The 20,000-nt window shown below is 48.6% G+C and overlaps 2 protein-coding genes across 8 annotated transcripts in view; both read right to left on the bottom strand.

Annotated features, from left to right (window-relative positions):
- The window catches only part of LOC117969722 (rho-related GTP-binding protein RhoF-like), a 16,973-nt gene extending 9,476 nt beyond the window's left edge, over positions 1-7,497 (bottom strand). Inside the window, exon 1 of one of the 2 annotated variants that reach the window (XM_059020589.1) lies at positions 6,379-7,497. In XM_059020589.1, the coding sequence (XP_058876572.1) occupies positions 6,379-6,537 (159 nt within the window). In that variant the 5' untranslated portion in view covers positions 6,538-7,497. Of the gene's footprint in view, positions 1-2,473; positions 2,539-6,378 lie in introns of those variants that run through there. The other variant, XM_059020590.1, reaches the window with a different exon arrangement.
- A 4,269-nt stretch (positions 7,498-11,766) lies between these two features.
- Positions 11,767-20,000, bottom strand: part of LOC117970889 (syntaxin-3-like) — a 33,224-nt gene continuing 24,990 nt past the window's right edge. For 4 of the 6 annotated variants that reach the window (XM_059020587.1, XM_059020583.1, XM_059020585.1 and 1 more), the window contains one exon: positions 16,688-19,818. In XM_059020587.1, the coding sequence (XP_058876570.1) occupies positions 19,812-19,818 (7 nt within the window). In that variant the 3' untranslated portion in view covers positions 16,688-19,811. Of the gene's footprint in view, positions 11,808-15,839; positions 15,944-16,687; positions 19,819-20,000 lie in introns of those variants that run through there. The other 2 variants (XM_059020588.1, XM_059020584.1) reach the window with 1 other exon arrangement.

The following is a 20,000-nucleotide window of genomic DNA, read 5'->3' as shown; positions in this document are numbered from 1 at the left end:
ACACACACACACACACACACACACACACAGACACAGTGTCTGTATATTTCCCCTCACACACACACACACACACACACACACACAGTGTCTGTATATTTCCCCTCACACACACACACACACACACACACACACACAGTGTCTGTATATTTCCCCTCACACACACACACACACACACACACACACAGTGTCTGTATATTTCCCCTCACACACACACACACACACACAGACACAGTGTCTGTATATTTCCCCTCACACACACACACACACACACACACAGTGTCTGTATATTTCCCCTCACACACACACACACACACACACAGTGTCTGTATATTTCCCCTCACACACACACACACACACACACACACACACACACAGTGTCTGTATATTTCCCCTCACACACACACACACACACAGACACAGTGTCTGTATATTTCCACACACACACACACACACAGACAGTGTCTGTATATTCCCCCTCACACACACACACACACACACAGACACAGTGTCTGTATATTTCCCCTCACACACACACACACACACACACACACACACACAGTGTCTGTATATTTCCCCTCACACACACACACACACACACACACACACACACACACACACACAGACAGTGTCTGTATATTTCCCCTCACACACACACACACACACACACACACAGACACAGTGTCTGTATATTTCCCCTCACACACACACACACACACACACACACACAGTGTCTGTATATTTCCCCTCACACACACACACACACACACACACACACACACAGACACAGTGTCTGTATATTTCCCTTCACACACACACACACACAGTGTCTGTATATTTCCCCTCACACACACACACACACAGACACAGTGTCTGTATATTTCCCCTCACACACACACACACACACACACACACACACACAGTGTCTGTATATTTCCCCTCACACACACACACACACACACACACAGACACAGTGTCTGTATATTTCCACACACACACACACACACAGACAGTGTCTGTATATTCCCCCTCACACACACACACACACACACAGACACAGTGTCTGTATATTTCCCCTCACACACACACACACACACACACACACACACACAGTGTCTGTATATTTCCCCTCACACACACACACACACACACACACACACACACACACACACACACACAGACAGTGTCTGTATATTTCCCCTCACACACACACACACACACACACACACAGACACAGTGTCTGTATATTTCCCCTCACACACACACACACACACACACACACACACACACAGTGTCTGTATATTTCCCCTCACACACACACACACACACACACACACACACACAGTGTCTGTATATTTCCCCTCACACACACACACACACACACACACAGTGTCTGTATATTTCCCCTCACACACACACACACACACACACAGACAGTGTCTGTATATTTCCCCTCACACACACACACACACACACACACACACAGACAGTGTCTGTATATTTCCCCTCACACACACACACACACACACACACAGACAGTGTCTGTATATTTCCCCTCACACACACACACACACACACACACAGACACAGTGTCTGTATATTTCCCCTCACACACACACACACACACACACCCACACACACACAGTGTCTGTATATTTCCCCTCACACACACACACACACACACACAGACAGTGTCTGTATATTTCCCCTCACACACACACACACACACACACACACACACACAGTGTCTGTATATTTCCCCTCACACACACACACACACACACACACACACACAGTGTCTGTATATTTCCCCTCACACACACACACACACACACACACACACACACAGTGTCTGTATATTTCCCCTCACACACACACACACACACACACACACACACACAGACAGTGTCTGTATATTTCCCCTCACACACACACACACACACACACACACAGACACAGTGTCTGTATATTTCCCCTCACACACACACACACACACACACACACAGACACAGTGTCTGTATATTTCCCCTCACACACACACACACACACAGACACACACACAGTGTCTGTATATTTCCCCTCACACACACACACACACACACACACAGTGTCTGTATATTTCCCCTCACACACACACACACACACACACACAGTGTCTGTATATTTCCCCTCACACACACACACACACACACACACACAGTGTCTGTATATTTCCCCTCACACACACACACACACACACACACACACACACACAGTGTCTGTATATTTCCACACACACACACACACACACACACACAGTGTCTGTATATTTCCCCTCACACACACACACACACACACACACACACACACACAGTGTCTGTATATTTCCCCTCACACACACACACACACACACACACACAGTGTCTGTATATTTCCCCTCACACACACACACACACACAGTGTCTGTATATTTCCCCTCACACACACACACACTCACCTCGGGGAAGTCTCCCTTCACAAACACCATCAGCAGCGATGTTTTCAGTGTCTGTATATTTCCCCTCACACACACACACACACACACACACACACACACAGACACAGTGTCTGTATATTTCCCCTCACACACACACACACAGAGACAGTGTCTGTATATTTCCCCTCACACACACACACACACACACACACACACACACAGACACAGTGTCTGTATATTTCCCCTCACACACACACACACTCACCTCGGGGAAGTCTCCCTTCACAAACACCATCAGCAGCGATGTTTTCAGTGTCTGTATATTTCCCCTCACACACACACACACACACACACACACACACACACAGTGTCTGTATATTTCCCCTCACACACACACACACACACAGTGTCTGTATATTTCCCCTCACACACACACACTCACCTCGGGGAAGTCTCCCTTCACAAACACCATCAGCAGCGATGTTTTCAGTGTCTGTATATTTCCCCTCACACACACACACACACACACACACACACACACACACAGACACAGTGTCTGTATATTTCCCCTCACACACACACACACTCACCTCGGGGAAGTCTCCCTTCACAAACACCATCAGCAGCGATGTTTTCAGTGTCTGTATATTTCCCCTCACACACACACACACACACACACACACACACACAGACACAGTGTCTGTATATTTCCCCTCACACACACACACACACACACACACACACACACACACACAGTGTCTGTATATTTCCCCTCACACACACACACACACACACACACACACACACAGACACAGTGTCTGTATATTTCCCCTCACACACACACACACACACACACACACACACACACAGTGTCTGTATATTTCCCCTCACACACACACACACACAGTGTCTGTATATTTCCCCTCACACACACACACACAGAGACAGTGTCTGTATATTTCCCCTCACACACACACACACACACACACACACACAGACACAGTGTCTGTATATTTCCCCTCACACACACACACACTCACCTCGGGGAAGTCTCCCTTCACAAACACCATCAGCAGCGATGTTTTCAGTGTCTGTATATTTCCCCTCACACACACACACACACACACACAGACACAGTGTCTGTATATTTCCCCTCACACACACACACACTCACCTCGGGGAAGTCTCCCTTCACAAACACCATCAGCAGCGATGTTTTCAGTGTCTGTATATTTCCCCTCACACACACACACACACACACACACAGACACAGTGTCTGTATATTTCCCCTCACACACACACACACACACACACAGTGTCTGTATATTTCCCCTCACACACACACACACACACACACACACAGTGTCTGTATATTTCCCCTCACACACACACACACACAGACACACACACACAGTGTCTGTATATTTCCCCTCACACACACACACACACACAGTGTCTGTATATTTCCCCTCACACACACACACAGAGACAGTGTCTGTATATTTCCCCTCACACACACACACACACACACAGACACAGTGTCTGTATATTTCCCCTCACACACACACACACACACACACACACACACAGACACAGTGTCTGTATATTTCCCCTCACACACACACACACACACACACACACACACAGACACAGTGTCTGTATATTTCCCCTCACACACACACACACACACACACACATACACAGACACAGTGTCTGTATATTTCCCCTCACACACACACACACACACACACACACAGTGTCTGTATATTTCCCCTCACACACACACACACACACACACACACAGTGTCTGTATATTTCCCCTCACACACACACACACACACACACACACAGACACAGTGTCTGTATATTTCCCCTCACACACACACACTCACCTCGGGGAAGTCTCCCTTCACAAACACCATCAGCAGCGATGTTTTCAGTGTCTGTATATTTCCCCTCACACACACACACACACACACACACACACACACAGACACAGTGTCTGTATATTTCCCCTCACACACACACACACACACACAGACACAGTGTCTGTATATTTCCCCTCACACACACACACACACACACACACAGACACAGTGTCTGTATATTTCCCCTCACACACACACACACACACACAGTGTCTGTATATTTCCCCTCACACACACACACACACACACACACACACACACACACAGACACAGTGTCTGTATATTTCCCCTCACACACACACACACACACACACAGTGTCTGTATATTTCCCCTCACACACACACACACACACAGTGTCTGTATATTTCCCCTCACACACACACACACACACACACAGTGTCTGTATATTTCCCCTCACACACACACACACACACAGTGTCTGTATATTTCCCCTCACACACACACACACACACACACAGACACAGTGTCTGTATATTTCCCCTCACACACACACACTCACCTCGGGGAAGTCTCCCTTCACAAACACCATCAGCAGCGATGTTTTCAGTGTCTGTATATTTCCCCTCACACACACACACACACACACACACACACACACACACAGACACAGTGTCTGTATATTTCCCCTCACACACACACACTCACCTCGGGGAAGTCTCCCTTCACAAACACCATCAGCAGCGATGTTTTCAGTGTCTGTATATTTCCCCTCACACACACACACACACACACAGACACAGTGTCTGTATATTTCCCCTCACACACACACACACACACACACACACAGACACAGTGTCTGTATATTTCCCCTCACACACACACACTCACCTCGGGGAAGTCTCCCTTCACAAACACCATCAGCAGCGATGTTTTCAGTGTCTGTATATTTCCCCTCACACACACACACACACACACACACACACACACAGACACAGTGTCTGTATATTTCCCCTCACACACACACACACACACACAGACACAGTGTCTGTATATTTCCCCTCACACACACACACACACACACACACAGACACAGTGTCTGTATATTTCCCCTCACACACACACACACACACACAGTGTCTGTATATTTCCCCTCACACACACACACACACACACACACACACACACACACAGACACAGTGTCTGTATATTTCCCCTCACACACACACACACACACACACAGTGTCTGTATATTTCCCCTCACACACACACACACACACAGTGTCTGTATATTTCCCCTCACACACACACACACACACACACAGTGTCTGTATATTTCCCCTCACACACACACACACACACAGTGTCTGTATATTTCCCCTCACACACACACACACACACACACAGACACAGTGTCTGTATATTTCCCCTCACACACACACACTCACCTCGGGGAAGTCTCCCTTCACAAACACCATCAGCAGCGATGTTTTCAGTGTCTGTATATTTCCCCTCACACACACACACACACACACACACACACACACACACAGACACAGTGTCTGTATATTTCCCCTCACACACACACACTCACCTCGGGGAAGTCTCCCTTCACAAACACCATCAGCAGCGATGTTTTCAGTGTCTGTATATTTCCCCTCACACACACACACACACACACAGACACAGTGTCTGTATATTTCCCCTCACACACACACACACACACAGACACAGTGTCTGTATATTTCCCCTCACACACACACACACACAGACACAGTGTCTGTATATTTCCCCTCACACACACTCACACACACACACACACAGTGTCTGTATATTTCCCCTCACACACACACACACACACACACACAGTGTCTGTATATTTCCCCTCACACACACACACACACAGACACAGTGTCTGTATATTTCCCCTCACACACACACACACAGACACAGTGTCTGTATATTTCCCCTCACACACACACACACACACACACAGACACAGTGTCTGTATATTTCCCCTCACACACACACACACTCACCTCGGGGAAGTCTCCCTTCACAAACACCATCAGCAGCGATGTTTTCCCGCAGCCTCCGTCTCCCACGATGACGGTTTTGACGGAGCCCGCCGCGCTCGCGTGCTGGGGCCCCGCGTGGCCGGTCTGCTGCACACTCACGCGCCGGGGCGACCTCTCCATTGAGCTCGAGAGCGACAGATTTATCAACGGCTGCGTTGCCGGGGTAACGGAGAGAGCCACGAATTTAAAATCAATAAATAAATAAATAAAGAAATCAATAAACCTGTGAAGCTAGTTATTGTATGAACGATTAAAACGCGTATCTATAGCTTTTAAAAGATGTATTTTAATGGCCGTACTGATTGAACTAGTCTAATAATAATAATAATAATAATAATAATAATAAACACTCGTTTATCTTGTAAATTGAGTTGATTTCAATATTTTTTTTAAAAGTCGAATCTTTTACAATTCAGAACTAAAGCAGTTGCCGCAGTAAAAAAAAAGTTGGGAAAAAATATATAAATAACTGAAATGAGTCGTTGAATCGATTTTAAATCATTTTAAAAAATACTACTGTAAAAAAATCTCATTTAAATGCACAAATTAAAAGAGCGTTTTAAAATAGTCAGTCTTACTGCAAAAAAAAAGGATTTACCCGTAAAAAAAAAATAACAAAAGCGAGTCCTTTTTTTCTATTGGGAAAGATATCTAGAAGATAAAAAAATAAAAGATATGTGTTCGGTCCGTTTTCTTTAAAAGACAAGCAAAAAAACACGTTGAAGCTTTTTTTTAATATTTTGTTTTGTGTTGTTTTGTTTTTGTTTTTTAAATTCGGGTTATCGATAAAGTCCGCAATCTCCATTCAGAGCTACAGTACCGCTAAACTTATATAGTTTATATTTCCCGTCCGAGCCTCGTATTCTCTTCGGTATCAGATCCAGTTAGAGTTCAGCTCAGTCTGTTTGAAGGACTCGGCGTCTCTTACGGAGTTAAAAGGTTATAATCACCAGAAAAATCCCTCTGGGCGAAACGAAATTAAAAAATGCGTGACGTCAGTAAAACTGGGATAGGCAGAGAGGGAAAGAGGGAGTGGGGGAGAGAGAGAGAGAGAGAGAGAGAGAGAGAGAGAGAGAGAGGGAGAGAGAGAGGAGAGGAGAGAGAGGAGAGGAGAGAGAGAGAGAGAGAGAGAGAGAGAGGGGGGGAGAGAGAGAGGGAGAGAGAGAGAGAGGGAGAGGAGAGAGAGAGAGAGAGAGAGAGAGAGAGAGGAGAGAGAGAGGAGAGGAGAGGAGAGAGAGGAGAGGAGAGAGAGAGAGAGAGAGAGAGAGAGAGGGGGGGGAGAGAGAGAGGGAGAGAGAGAGAGAGGGAGAGGAGAGAGAGGAGAGGAGAGAGAGAGAGAGAGAGAGGGGGGGGGAGAGAGAGAGGGAGAGAGAGAGAGAGGGAGAGGAGAGAGAGAGAGAGAGAGAGAGAGGGAGGGAGAGAGAGAGGAGAGGAGAGAGAGGAGAGGAGAGAGAGAGAGAGAGAGAGAGAGAGAGAGAGAGAGAGAGAGAGAGGGGGGAGAGAGAGAGGGAGAGAGAGAGGGAGAGGAGAGAGAGAGTGAGAGAGTGAGAGAGAGAGAGAGGAGAGAGAGAGAGAGGGAGTGAGTCAGAGGGTTGGGTGGAAATACTTTTTTTTTTTTGACTGAAACAGCGTTGACGGTCCCGTTAGTTTAGCCCCTCCCTCGCTTGAATTTTATGAAAGACGCGACAATATAATCCCTTCTTGGGGTCTGTGTTAGTTTACTACATTCTGAAAAGAGTTTAGTTTCATTAAAGCTGCAGACAGACAGACAGACAGACAGACAGACAGAGCCCCACAATCCTGTTCAGTTTGACGCTACAATATAATCCCTTCTTCTTGGGGTCTGTGTTAGTTTACTACATTCTGAAAAGAGTTTAGTTTCATTAAAGCTGCAGACAGACAGACAGACAGACAGACAGACAGAGCCCCACAATCCTGTTCAGTTTGACGCTACAATATAATCCCTTCTTCTTGGTGTCTGTGTTAGTTTACTACATTCTGAAAAGAGTTTAGTTTCATTAAAGCTGCAGACAGACAGACAGACAGACAGACAGACAGACAGAGCCCCACAATCCTGTTCAGTTTGACGCTACAATATAATCCCTTCTTCTTGGGGTCTGTGTTAGTTTACTACATTCTGAAAAGAGTTTAGTTTCATTAAAGCTGCAGACAGACAGACAGACAGACAGACAGACAGAGCCCCACAATCCTGTTCAGTTTGACGCTACAATATAATCCCTTCTTCTTGGGGTCTGTGTTAGTTTACTACATTCTGAAAAGAGTTTAGTTTCATTAAAGCTGCAGACAGACAGACAGACAGACAGACAGACAGAGCCCCACAATCCTGTTCAGTTTGACGCTACAATATAATCCCTTCTTCTTGGTGTCTGTGTTAGTTTACTACATTCTGAAAAGAGTTTAGTTTCATTAAAGCTGCAGACAGACAGACAGACAGACAGACAGACAGACAGACAGAGCCCCACAATCCTGTTCAGTTTGACGCTACAATATAATCCCTTCTTCTTGGGGTCTGTGTTAGTTTACTACATTCTGAAAAGAGTTTAGTTTCATTAAAGCTGCAGACAGACAGACAGACAGACAGACAGACAGACAGACAGACAGACAGACAGAGCCCCACAATCCTGTTCAGTTTGACGCTACAATATAATCCCTTCTTCTTGGGGTCTGTGTTAGTTTACTACATTCTGAAAAGAGTTTAGTTTCATTAAAGCTGCAGACAGACAGACAGAGCCCCACAATCCTGTTCAGTTTGACGCTACAATATAATCCCTTCTTCTTGGGGTCTGTGTTAGTTTACTACATTCTGAAAAGAGTTTAGTTTCATTAAAGCTGCAGACAGACAGACAGACAGACAGACAGACAGACAGACAGAGCCCCACAATCCTGTTCAGTTTGACGCTACAATATAATCCCTTCTTCTTGGGGTCTGTGTTAGTTTACTACATTCTGAAAAGAGTTTAGTTTCATTAAAGCTGCAGACAGACAGACAGACAGACAGCTTTTATAGAGACACCATACATACGACTTATTATTATTATTATTATTATTATTTTGAGCCTTGACGGAAACGAGCTGAGTCGGGTTTCTCCCGCGTGGAAGGGAGTCTCGGAGCGGAAAAAAACAAACACCTCACAGCACGAACTAAACTAAAACCGGTTTATTGGAACCAGCCGCGATGTTTACTGATAAACACGGACAGGATCACCTCTTATTAACACTGGCAACACTGTCACCGGTCCCTCCTCCCTTTAAAGGAGCGCTGACCATCTTTAAAATCCATTCTCTCACCTCTTATTAGCTTTATTAACATGATCACCGGCCCATCCCTTTAAAGGAGCGCTGACCATCTTTAAAATCCATTCTCTCACCTCTTATTAGCTTTATTAACATGATCACCGGCCCCTCCCTTTAAAGGATCCCTGACCATCTTTAAAATCCATTCTCTCACCTCTTATTAGCTTTATTAACATGATCACCGGCCCCTCCCTTTAAAGGAGCGCTGACCATCTTTAAAATCCATTCTCTCATCTCTTATTAGCTTTATTAACATGATCACTGGCCCCTCCCTTTAAAGGAGCGCTGACCATCTTTAAAATCCATTCTCTCACCTCTTATTAGCTCTATTAACATGATCACCGGCCCCTCCCTTTAAAGGAGCGCTGACCATCTTTAAAATCCATTCTCTCATCTCTTATTAGCTTTATTAACATGATCACTGGCCCCTCCCTTTAGAGGAGCGCTGACCATCTTTAAAATCCATTCTCTCTCCTCTTATTAGCTTTATTAACATGATCACCGGCCCCTCCCTTTAAAGGAGCGCTGACCATCTTTAAAATCCATTCTCTCGCCTCTTATTAGCTTTATTAACATTAAATATATTCGTTGACAGTGACAGAAACACACACACACTGAGACACACAAATAGACGCGGTTTCTTTATACAGTATCTGGTTATAATCTTTATTATTCATTTTCAAATAATTCTGCAATTTGTTTTCTTGTAATTATTATTATGATCACGAAACAGACTGACTTTACACATACATGAATACAGAAATCGAAAAGAAGAAATATTATTATTATTTATTTCTTAGCAGACGCCCTTATCCAGGGCGACTTACAATTGTTACAAGATATCACATTATTTTTCCATACAATTCCCCATTTATACAGTTGGGTTTTTACTGGAGCAATCTAGGTAAAGTACCTTGCTCAAGGGTACAGCAGCAGTGTCCCCCACCTGGGATTGAACCCACGACCCTCCGGTCAAGAATCCAGAGCCCTGACCACTACTCCACACTGCTGCCCTGACAGGAGACACCGAGATCTAATTATTGATAAGTATGAAGATTCAGACGGATCTCGGAACAGCTGCCCCTCCCCCCCCCCAAACAAACTAAAACAAAACAATAATTTAAAATGCAGCGCTGCAGTACGCCGCTGTCAACACCAGGTGGTGCCAAAGCGGCTACAGCGCTACAACCTATACTGAAAACCCCTAAAACATCTCAACGATAAATCATAAAGAAATCAAATCAACAAATACATTACACACGCAAAAATACAAATCACAACAAAAGAAAAATGAATATCTAATCATATTAATAACCGTACTGGGGAGACTACACTCTGAAATAAATAAAAACAGGTATCAGATTCAGTCACCCCGCTCCCAGAAGAGATCTGGAAGACAGACAGACAGACACAACATGGACAAACACACACACAGAAACACAGACATTGGTTTATAGTGTTTGAGTTATTTGCATTGACTCTCACACAGTGGAGATAGACTCTAAACTCTATAGAAATACATCCCCTCGCTCACACACGCTGCACATTGACTCTCACACAGTGGAGATAGACTCTAAACTCTATAGAAATATATCCCCTCGCTCACACACGCTGCACATTGACTCTCACACAGTGGAGATAGACTCTAAACTCTATAGAAATACATCCCCTCGCTCACACACGCTGCACATTGACTCTCACACAGTGGAGATTTCTATTCTAAGGAATAGAAGGAAGGAAACATGTCATTGAAAGTGCATTGTGAGACACACACACACACACAAATGGAGGCACACACACACAGATAGGGGCATGCAAACACACACACACACACAGATAGGGGCATGCAGACACACACACACACAGATAGGGGCGTGCAGACAAACACACACACACACACACACACACACACAGGGGCACGCAGACAGACAGAGAGACACACACACACACACAAATGGAGGCACACAGACATTTCTAATAAACCCTAAACACACACACTGAAGCTCGTATTCACAGCTACTTTGTTGCCCCCCCCCCCCCCCCCCCCCTCTCACTGAAGAGCTTCAAGGTCGGATCTGCAAGACAAGAGAAAACAAACTGGAATGAGTGACGAGACCCGAACTCAAGAAGCTTTTCAACCAGCCTCGTCTCCACTGCCCGCCTGAGGGGAGAGCGGAGCCTCGTCTCCACTGCCTGCCTGCCTGAGGGGAGAGCGGAGCCTCGTCTCCACTGCCTGCCTGAGGGGAGAGCGGAGCCTCGTCTCCACTGCCTGCCTGCCTGCCTGAGGGGAGAGCGGAGCCTCGTCTCCACTGCCTGCCTGCCTGAGGGGAGAGCGGAGCCTCGTCTCCACTGCCTGCCTGCCTGCCTGAGGGGAGAGCGGAGCCTCGTCTCCACTGCCCGCCTGAGGGGAGAGCGGAGCCTCGTCTCCACTGCCCGCCTGAGGGGAGAGCGGAGCCTCGTCTCCACTGCCCGCCTGAGGGGAGAGCGGAGCCTCGTCTCCACTGCCCGCCTGAGGGGAGAGCGGAGCCTCGTCTCCACTGCCCGCCTGAGGGGAGAGCGGAGCCTCGTCTCCACTGCCCGCCTGAGGGGAGAGCGGAGCCTCGTCTCCACTGCCTGCCTGAGGGGAGAGCGGAGCCTCGTCTCCACTGCCTCCCTGAGGGGAGAGCGGAGCCTCGTCTCCACTGCCTGCCTGCCTGAGGGGAGAGCGGAGCCTCGTCTCCACTGCCTGCCTGAGGGGAGAGCGGAGCCTCGTCTCCACTGCCTGCCTGAGGGGAGAGCGGAGCCTCGTCTCCACTGCCTCCCTGAGGGGAGAGCGGAGCCTCGTCTCCACTGCCTGCCTGCCTGAGGGGAGAGCGGAGCCTCGTCTCCACTGCCCGCCTGAGGGGAGAGCGGAGCCTCGTCTCCACTGCCTGCCCGCCTGAGGGGAGAGCGGAGCCTCGTCTCCACTGCCTGCCTGCCTGAGGGGAGAGCGGAGCCTCGTCTCCACTGCCTGCCTGAGGGGGAGAGCGGAGCCTAGTCTCCACTGCCTGCCTGCCTGAGGGGAGAGCGGAGCCTCGTCTCCACTGCCTGCCTGAGGGGAGAGCGGAGCCTCGTCTCCACTGCCTGCCTGAGGGGAGAGCGGAGCCTCGTCTCCACTGCCCGCCTGAGGGGAGAGCGGAGCCTCGTCTCCACTGCCCGCCTGAGGGGAGAGCGGAGCCTCGTCTCCACTGCCCGCCTGAGGGGAGAGCGGAGCCTCGTCTCCACTGCCCGCCTGAGGGGAGAGCGGAGCCTCGTCTCCACTGCCTGCCTGAGGGGAGAGCGGAGTCTCGTCTCCACTGCCCGCCTGAGGGGAGAGCGGAGCCTCGTCTCCACTGCCTGCCTGAGGGGAGAGCGGAGCCTCGTCTCCACTGCCCGCCTGAGGGGAGAGCGGAGCCTCGTCTCCACTGCCTGCCTGCCTCCCTGAGGGGAGAGCGGAGCCTCGTCTCCACTGCCTGCCTGCCTGAGGGGAGAGCGGAGCCTCGTCTCCACTGCCTGCCTGCCTGAGGGGAGAGCGGAGCCTCGTCTCCACTGCCTGCCTGCCTGAGGGGAGAGCGGAGCCTCGTCTCCACTGCCTGCCTGCCTGAGGGGAGAGCGGAGCCTCGTCTCCACTGCCTGCCTGCCTGAGGGGAGAGCGGAGCCTCGTCTCCACTGCCTGCCTGCCTGAGGGGAGAGCGGAGCCTCGTCTCCACTGCCTGCCTGCCTGCCTGAGGGGAGAGCGGAGCCTCGTCTCCACTGCCTGCCTGCCTGAGGGGAGAGCGGAGCCTCGTCTCCACTGCCTGCCTGCCTGCCTGAGGGGAGAGCGGAGCCTCGTCTCCACTGCCCGCCTGAGGGGAGAGCGGAGCCTCGTCTCCACTGCCCGCCTGAGGGGAGAGCGGAGCCTCGTCTCCACTGCCCGCCTGAGGGGAGAGCGGAGCCTCGTCTCCACTGCCCGCCTGAGGGGAGAGCGGAGCCTCGTCTCCACTGCCCGCCTGAGGGGAGAGCGGAGCCTCGTCTCCACTGCCCGCCTGAGGGGAGAGCGGAGCCTCGTCTCCACTGCCCGCCTGAGGGGAGAGCGGAGCCTCGTCTCCACTGCCTGCCTGAGGGGAGAGCGGAGCCTCGTCTCCACTGCCTCCCTGAGGGGAGAGCGGAGCCTCGTCTCCACTGCCTGCCTGCCTGAGGGGAGAGCGGAGCCTCGTCTCCACTGCCTGCCTGAGGGGAGAGCGGAGCCTCGTCTCCACTGCCTGCCTGAGGGGAGAGCGGAGCCTCGTCTCCACTGCCTCCCTGAGGGGAGAGCGGAGCCTCGTCTCCACTGCCTGCCTGCCTGAGGGGAGAGCGGAGCCTCGTCTCCACTGCCCGCCTGAGGGGAGAGCGGAGCCTCGTCTCCACTGCCTGCCCGCCTGAGGGGAGAGCGGAGCCTCGTCTCCACTGCCTGCCTGCCTGAGGGGAGAGCGGAGCCTCGTCTCCACTGCCTGCCTGAGGGGGAGAGCGGAGCCTAGTCTCCACTGCCTGCCTGCCTGAGGGGAGAGCGGAGCCTCGTCTCCACTGCCTGCCTGAGGGGAGAGCGGAGCCTCGTCTCCACTGCCTGCCTGAGGGGAGAGCGGAGCCTCGTCTCCACTGCCTGCCTGAGGGGAGAGCGGAGCCTCGTCTCCACTGCCCGCCTGAGGGGAGAGCGGAGCCTCGTCTCCACTGCCCGCCTGAGGGGAGAGCGGAGCCTCGTCTCCACTGCCCGCCTGAGGGGAGAGCGGAGCCTCGTCTCCACTGCCCGCCTGAGGGGAGAGCGGAGCCTCGTCTCCACTGCCTGCCTGAGGGGAGAGCGGAGTCTCGTCTCCACTGCCCGCCTGAGGGGAGAGCGGAGCCTCGTCTCCACTGCCTGCCTGAGGGGAGAGCGGAGCCTCGTCTCCACTGCCCGCCTGAGGGGAGAGCGGAGCCTCGTCTCCACTGCCCGCCTGAGGGGAGAGCGGAGCCTCGTCTCCACTGCCTGCCTGAGGGGAGAGCGGAGCCTCGTCTCCACTGCCCGCCTGAGGGGAGAGCGGAGCCTCGTCTCCACTGCCTGCCTGCCTCCCTGAGGGGAGAGCGGAGCCTCGTCTCCACTGCCTGCCTGCCTGAGGGGAGAGCGGAGCCTCGTCTCCACTGCCTGCCTGCCTGAGGGGAGAGCGGAGCCTCGTCTCCACTGCCTGCCTGCCTGAGGGGAGAGCGGAGCCTCGTCTCCACTGCCTGCCTGCCTGAGGGGAGAGCGGAGCCTCGTCTCCACTGCCTGCCTGCCTGAGGGGAGAGCGGAGCCTCGTCTCCACTGCCCGCCTGAGGGGAGAGCGGAGCCTCGTCTCCACTGCCTGCCTGAGGGGAGAGCGGAGCCTCGTCTCCACTGCCTGCCTGCCTGAGGGGAGAGCGGAGCCTCGTCTCCACTGCCTGCCCGCCTGAGGGGAGAGCGGAGCATCACCGGAAACGCCCTCAGGTAACGAGACCCCTATTGCACAGCAGCGTCACCCAGTCCAGGTTTTACTACCAGCTTGATCAGCCCCCAGTGTGTCTAGGTAACAAGCTCAGGTATGTCTTATTAAACTCCCAGTGAAACCAGGACTGGATCACACTGCTGTGCAGCAGGAGTCTCATTCCCATCCCTGCTTGTAACTGCAGTTTAATATCACTAGACTGGACTGGAATTACATTGTAACTGCAGTTTAATATCACTAGACTGGAATTACATTGTAACTGCAGTTTAATATCACTAGACTGGACTGGAATTACATTGTAACTGCAGTTTAATATCACTAGACTGGACTGGAATTACATTGTAACTGCAGTTTAATATCACTAGACTGGACTGGAATTACATTGTAACTGCAGTTTAATATCACTAGACTGGACTGGAATTACATTGTAACTGCAGTTTAATATCACTAGACTGGACTGGAATTACATTGTAACTGCAGTTTAATATCACTAGACTGGACTGGAATTACATTGTAACTGCAGTTTAATATCACTAGACTGGACTGGAATTACATTGTAACTGCAGTTTAATATCACTAGACTGGACTGGAATCACACTGTAGCTGCAGTTAGACTGGGCTCAGGCGATGGTTGTGTGGGAGGGAAGCGGTTTCTCTTACCTGCAGCTTCGTTGGTTTTCTGTCTCTTACATGACGAAGCTGGCCAGAGTGGAGGCCAGTATGATGGCCAGAATGAGACAGCAAAGCATGATCATCATTTTCTTCTGCAGGGTGAAGCGTGTGGGCAAGAAAGAGAAAGAAAGACAGAGAGATAGAGAGAGAGCTAGACAGGGCAAACTTCTACCTTCAAATGACATGCGCTTACCTTGCAAGCTCTTCTTATCACTGCAGTCATTCAAACACAGTGTTTATTATTATTATTTTGCTCAGTCTGTGTTGACTGTGAGTTCAGGAGCTGCTCTTCAGTTCCAGCTGCGCTGCCATAGTTATTGTATTGTGCTTTACAATGCTTCCCTGTGCTTTACAATGCTTCCCTATGCTTTACCAGACCTCTCTGTGCTTTACAATGCTTCCCTATGCTTTACCACACCTCTCTGTGCTTTACAATGCTTCCCTATCTTTACCACACCTCTCTGTGCTTTACAATGCATCCCTATGCTTTACCACACCTCTCTGTGCTTTACAATGCTTCCCTATGCTTTACCAGACCTCTCTGTGCTTTACAATGCTTCCCTATGCTTTACCAGACCTCTCTGTGCTTTACAATGCTTCCCTATGCTTTACCACACCTCTCTGTGCTTTACAATGCTTCCCTATGCTTTACCAGACCTCTCTGTGCTTTACAATGCTTCCCTATGCTTTACCAGACCTCTCTGTGCTTTACAATGCTTTATTACACTTTGCTGTGCTGTTCCTATGGGAAACATATAAGGGTAGCCAGAGAGCCAATAATAATAATAATAATAATTCTTATTATTATTAATAAATAACAAAAACAGATAAAAATATTAAAGTACTTGATCAAGCTTTTAATCCGAAATAATTTAAACACAAATACAATATATAAAATAGATGAGACGCCGTCAAAAGATTCATTTGAGATCAAGTTTCATATATATATATATATATATATTTTGTTTTAAATCTCAACCATCTCCACAAATATTAAAAGCACCAACATGTTTTACATCATTCCAAAACACATTGAAATTATTTATTTATGTAGACTGCCCCCTAGTGCAGAGGAGGGGCATTACATCAGGTATTGACATTATTTTTGACATTATATTTAATTTTTGACATTATATTTAAACTAAATAATTTCGTAAGGCAATTTTCTCTCTCTTTTTCTCTCTCTCCGCCTCTCTCCCTTCACTCTGATCGATTCCCAGACGCTCCGTTTCTTCTCCACTCACGAATTTAAAATCGTGACCCACAAATACCGAAAAGAAACTGAACAGATTTAAAAAAAAAAAAAAACAGGCAAAAATCTTAAGACCCTGAGAAAACCGACCGGAGTTGAAAGGTCACGAGGTCAGGTCATTTGAGAGGAACGCGGGAGTCTGTCTGACAGCTAGAGTCTCAGATGAACTCGATTTACTGGAGGAGCGACAGAAGCCAGAAACGCTCAGAACGACTGAAGCAAAAAAACACACAAGGAGAGGAGGAGAAGGAGGAGGAGAGGAGGAGGAGGGGGAGAGGGAGGAGGAGAGGACAGGAGAGGAGAGGACTGGAGGAGAGGAGGAGGAGGAGGAGAAGAATAAAGAGATGAAAACGACTTTGTAACTGTGTGTATTGCTAAGCTCAAAGGAAGGACCCCGTCATAGCTCTGCAATTCATGCCTGTGTAAAAGCTGTCTATTTCTATTTCTCTGTGCTTGTGTCAAATTATCAAGAAAAAATAAGTGTTCATATTAAAAAATTAAAAAAACACACCATGGCACAGGTCAAGTAATCATGTGACGCTCGGGAGACACAGCGATTGGATTCTTTTGGCAACTGTCGACCGCTCTCCCCGTCGATCGTGTATTACAATGACCTGACCCAAGTCCTGGCTACAATATAATCCCTTCAGAGAGACAGACAGACAGACAGACAGACAGACAGAGCCCCACAATCCTGTTCAGTTTGACGCTACAATATAATCCCTTCTTCTTGGTGTCTGTGTTAGTTTACTACATTCTGAAAAGAGTTTAGTTTCATTAAAGCTGCAGACAGACAGACAGACAGACAGACAGACAGACAGACAGACAGACAGAGCCCCACAATCCTGTTCAGTTTGACGCTACAATATAATCCCTTCTTCTTGGTGTCTGTGTTAGTTTACTACATTCTGAAAAGAGTTTAGTTTCATTAAAGCTGCAGACAGACAGACAGACAGACAGACAGACAGACAGACAGAGCCCCACAATCCTGTTCAGTTTGACGCTACAATATAATCCCTTCTTCTTGGGGTCTGTGTTAGTTTACTACATTCTGAAAAGAGTTTAGTTTCATTAAAGCTGCAGACAGACAGACAGACAGACAGACAGACAGACAGAGCCCCACAATCCTGTTCAGTTTGACGCTACAATATAATCCCTTCTTCTTGGGGTCTGTGTTAGTTTACTACATTCTGAAAAGAGTTTAGTTTCATTAAAGCTGCAGACAGACAGACAGACAGACAGACAGACAGACAGACAGACAGACAGAGCCCCACAATCCTGTTCAGTTTGACGCTACAATATAATCCCTTCTTCTTGGGGTCTGTGTTAGTTTACTACATTCTGAAAAGAGTTTAGTTTCATTAAAGCTGCAGACAGACAGACAGACAGACAGACAGACAGACAGAGCCCCACAATCCTGTTCAGTTTGACGCTACAATATAATCCCTTCTTCTTGGGGTCTGTGTTAGTTTACTACATTCTGAAAAGAGTTTAGTTTCATTAAAGCTGCAGACAGACAGACAGACAGACAGACAGACAGACAGACAGACAGACAGAGCCCCACAATCCTGTTCAGTTTGACGCTACAATATAATCCCTTCTTCTTGGTGTCTGTGTTAGTTTACTACATTCTGAAAAGAGTTTAGTTTCATTAAAGCTGCAGGCAGACAGACAGACAGACAGACAGAGCCCCACAATCCTGTTCAGTTTGACGCTACAATATAATCCCTTCTTCTTGGGGTCTGTGTTAGTTTACTACATTCTGAAAAGAGTTTAGTTTCATTAAAGCTGCAGACAGACAGACAGACAGACAGACAGACAGACAGAGCCCCACAATCCTGTTCAGTTTGACGCTACAATATAATCCCTTCTTCTTGGTGTCTGTGTTAGTTTATTACATTCTCACAGAGATTAAGGGCGAACTTAATCATGAACACAGACTGAAAACTTCAAAACTCAATGTGTTTTTTTTCACAAGGCACTTGGACAGTTAGCAGAAGCTCTTAATGAACTCAGTAATAAAAAAGGGTAAGAGGTCAATATTTGGCTTGTGAAAGTCACGTGACTGCGGAGTGTTCAGAAATGGCAACTTGTGATTGGCTTAAAAAGCAAGGCAGGAAAAGGGAAGGCGGGGACTCACAGGGATCTCAGCCTTCTCATTGGTTCAGATCCAGGGGGAAGCAGGAAGTGGGGAGGATTCCGATACAGGAAGCAATTTTATTTATTTATTTTTTTAAACTGGTTCTCAGATTGGTTGAATCCACAAGGCACAAAGGAAGTGAGGTCGTTTTGGTGGGCAGTGGCGGGGGGGGGGGGAGCTAAATATAAAAAGAGATCCACAGGAAATGATGCGCGATCCACTGCTGCAGGTAGAGCATTTCTGTGGTCTCCTATTGGCTGCAGAGGAACAGGAAATTAGGTTTGGCGAGAGGCAGGGGTTTAAGAGTGTGCTTCTTCCATTGGCTGAATCCGGGACTGGCAGTGGAGGTCAGCAGGGGGGCGTGGCAGGAAGTGAGGTTTTTATTCCTGGGAAGACGACCGCCAGGGAGAGGAGGGCAGGGGGAGGTAAGGCAACAGGAAGTCCCGCCCCTGGGAGCTTCTCATTGGAGGACTCGGGAAGAGGGAAGCAGGAGGTCACTACAGGGTTGTGCCAAGGATGATGGCCAAAATGACCAGAGCAAGGACCACCAGGACCACTATGATTATGATCAGTTTCTGTGTGGGGACAAAAAAACAAGCGAGAGTCAGACATTCCCCTTTAAAAAAAAAAACAAAACACCCCTTTAAAAGGGCACAGAAGGCTCTTTTTATTTTACTGTGTTGTGTGTTCCCATGTGTTGCTACAACTCTTTATGAAATGGTGTGTATTGTTTAAAAAAAAAAAATTAATTAATAAA

The sequence above is a fragment of the Acipenser ruthenus genome, unplaced genomic scaffold, assembly GCF_902713425.1.
Source record: "Acipenser ruthenus unplaced genomic scaffold, fAciRut3.2 maternal haplotype, whole genome shotgun sequence".
Lineage (NCBI taxonomy): Eukaryota > Metazoa > Chordata > Actinopteri > Acipenseriformes > Acipenseridae > Acipenser > Acipenser ruthenus.
Note: the sequence above shows the minus strand (reverse complement) of the source record. Positions and strands in the feature narration are given on the sequence as shown.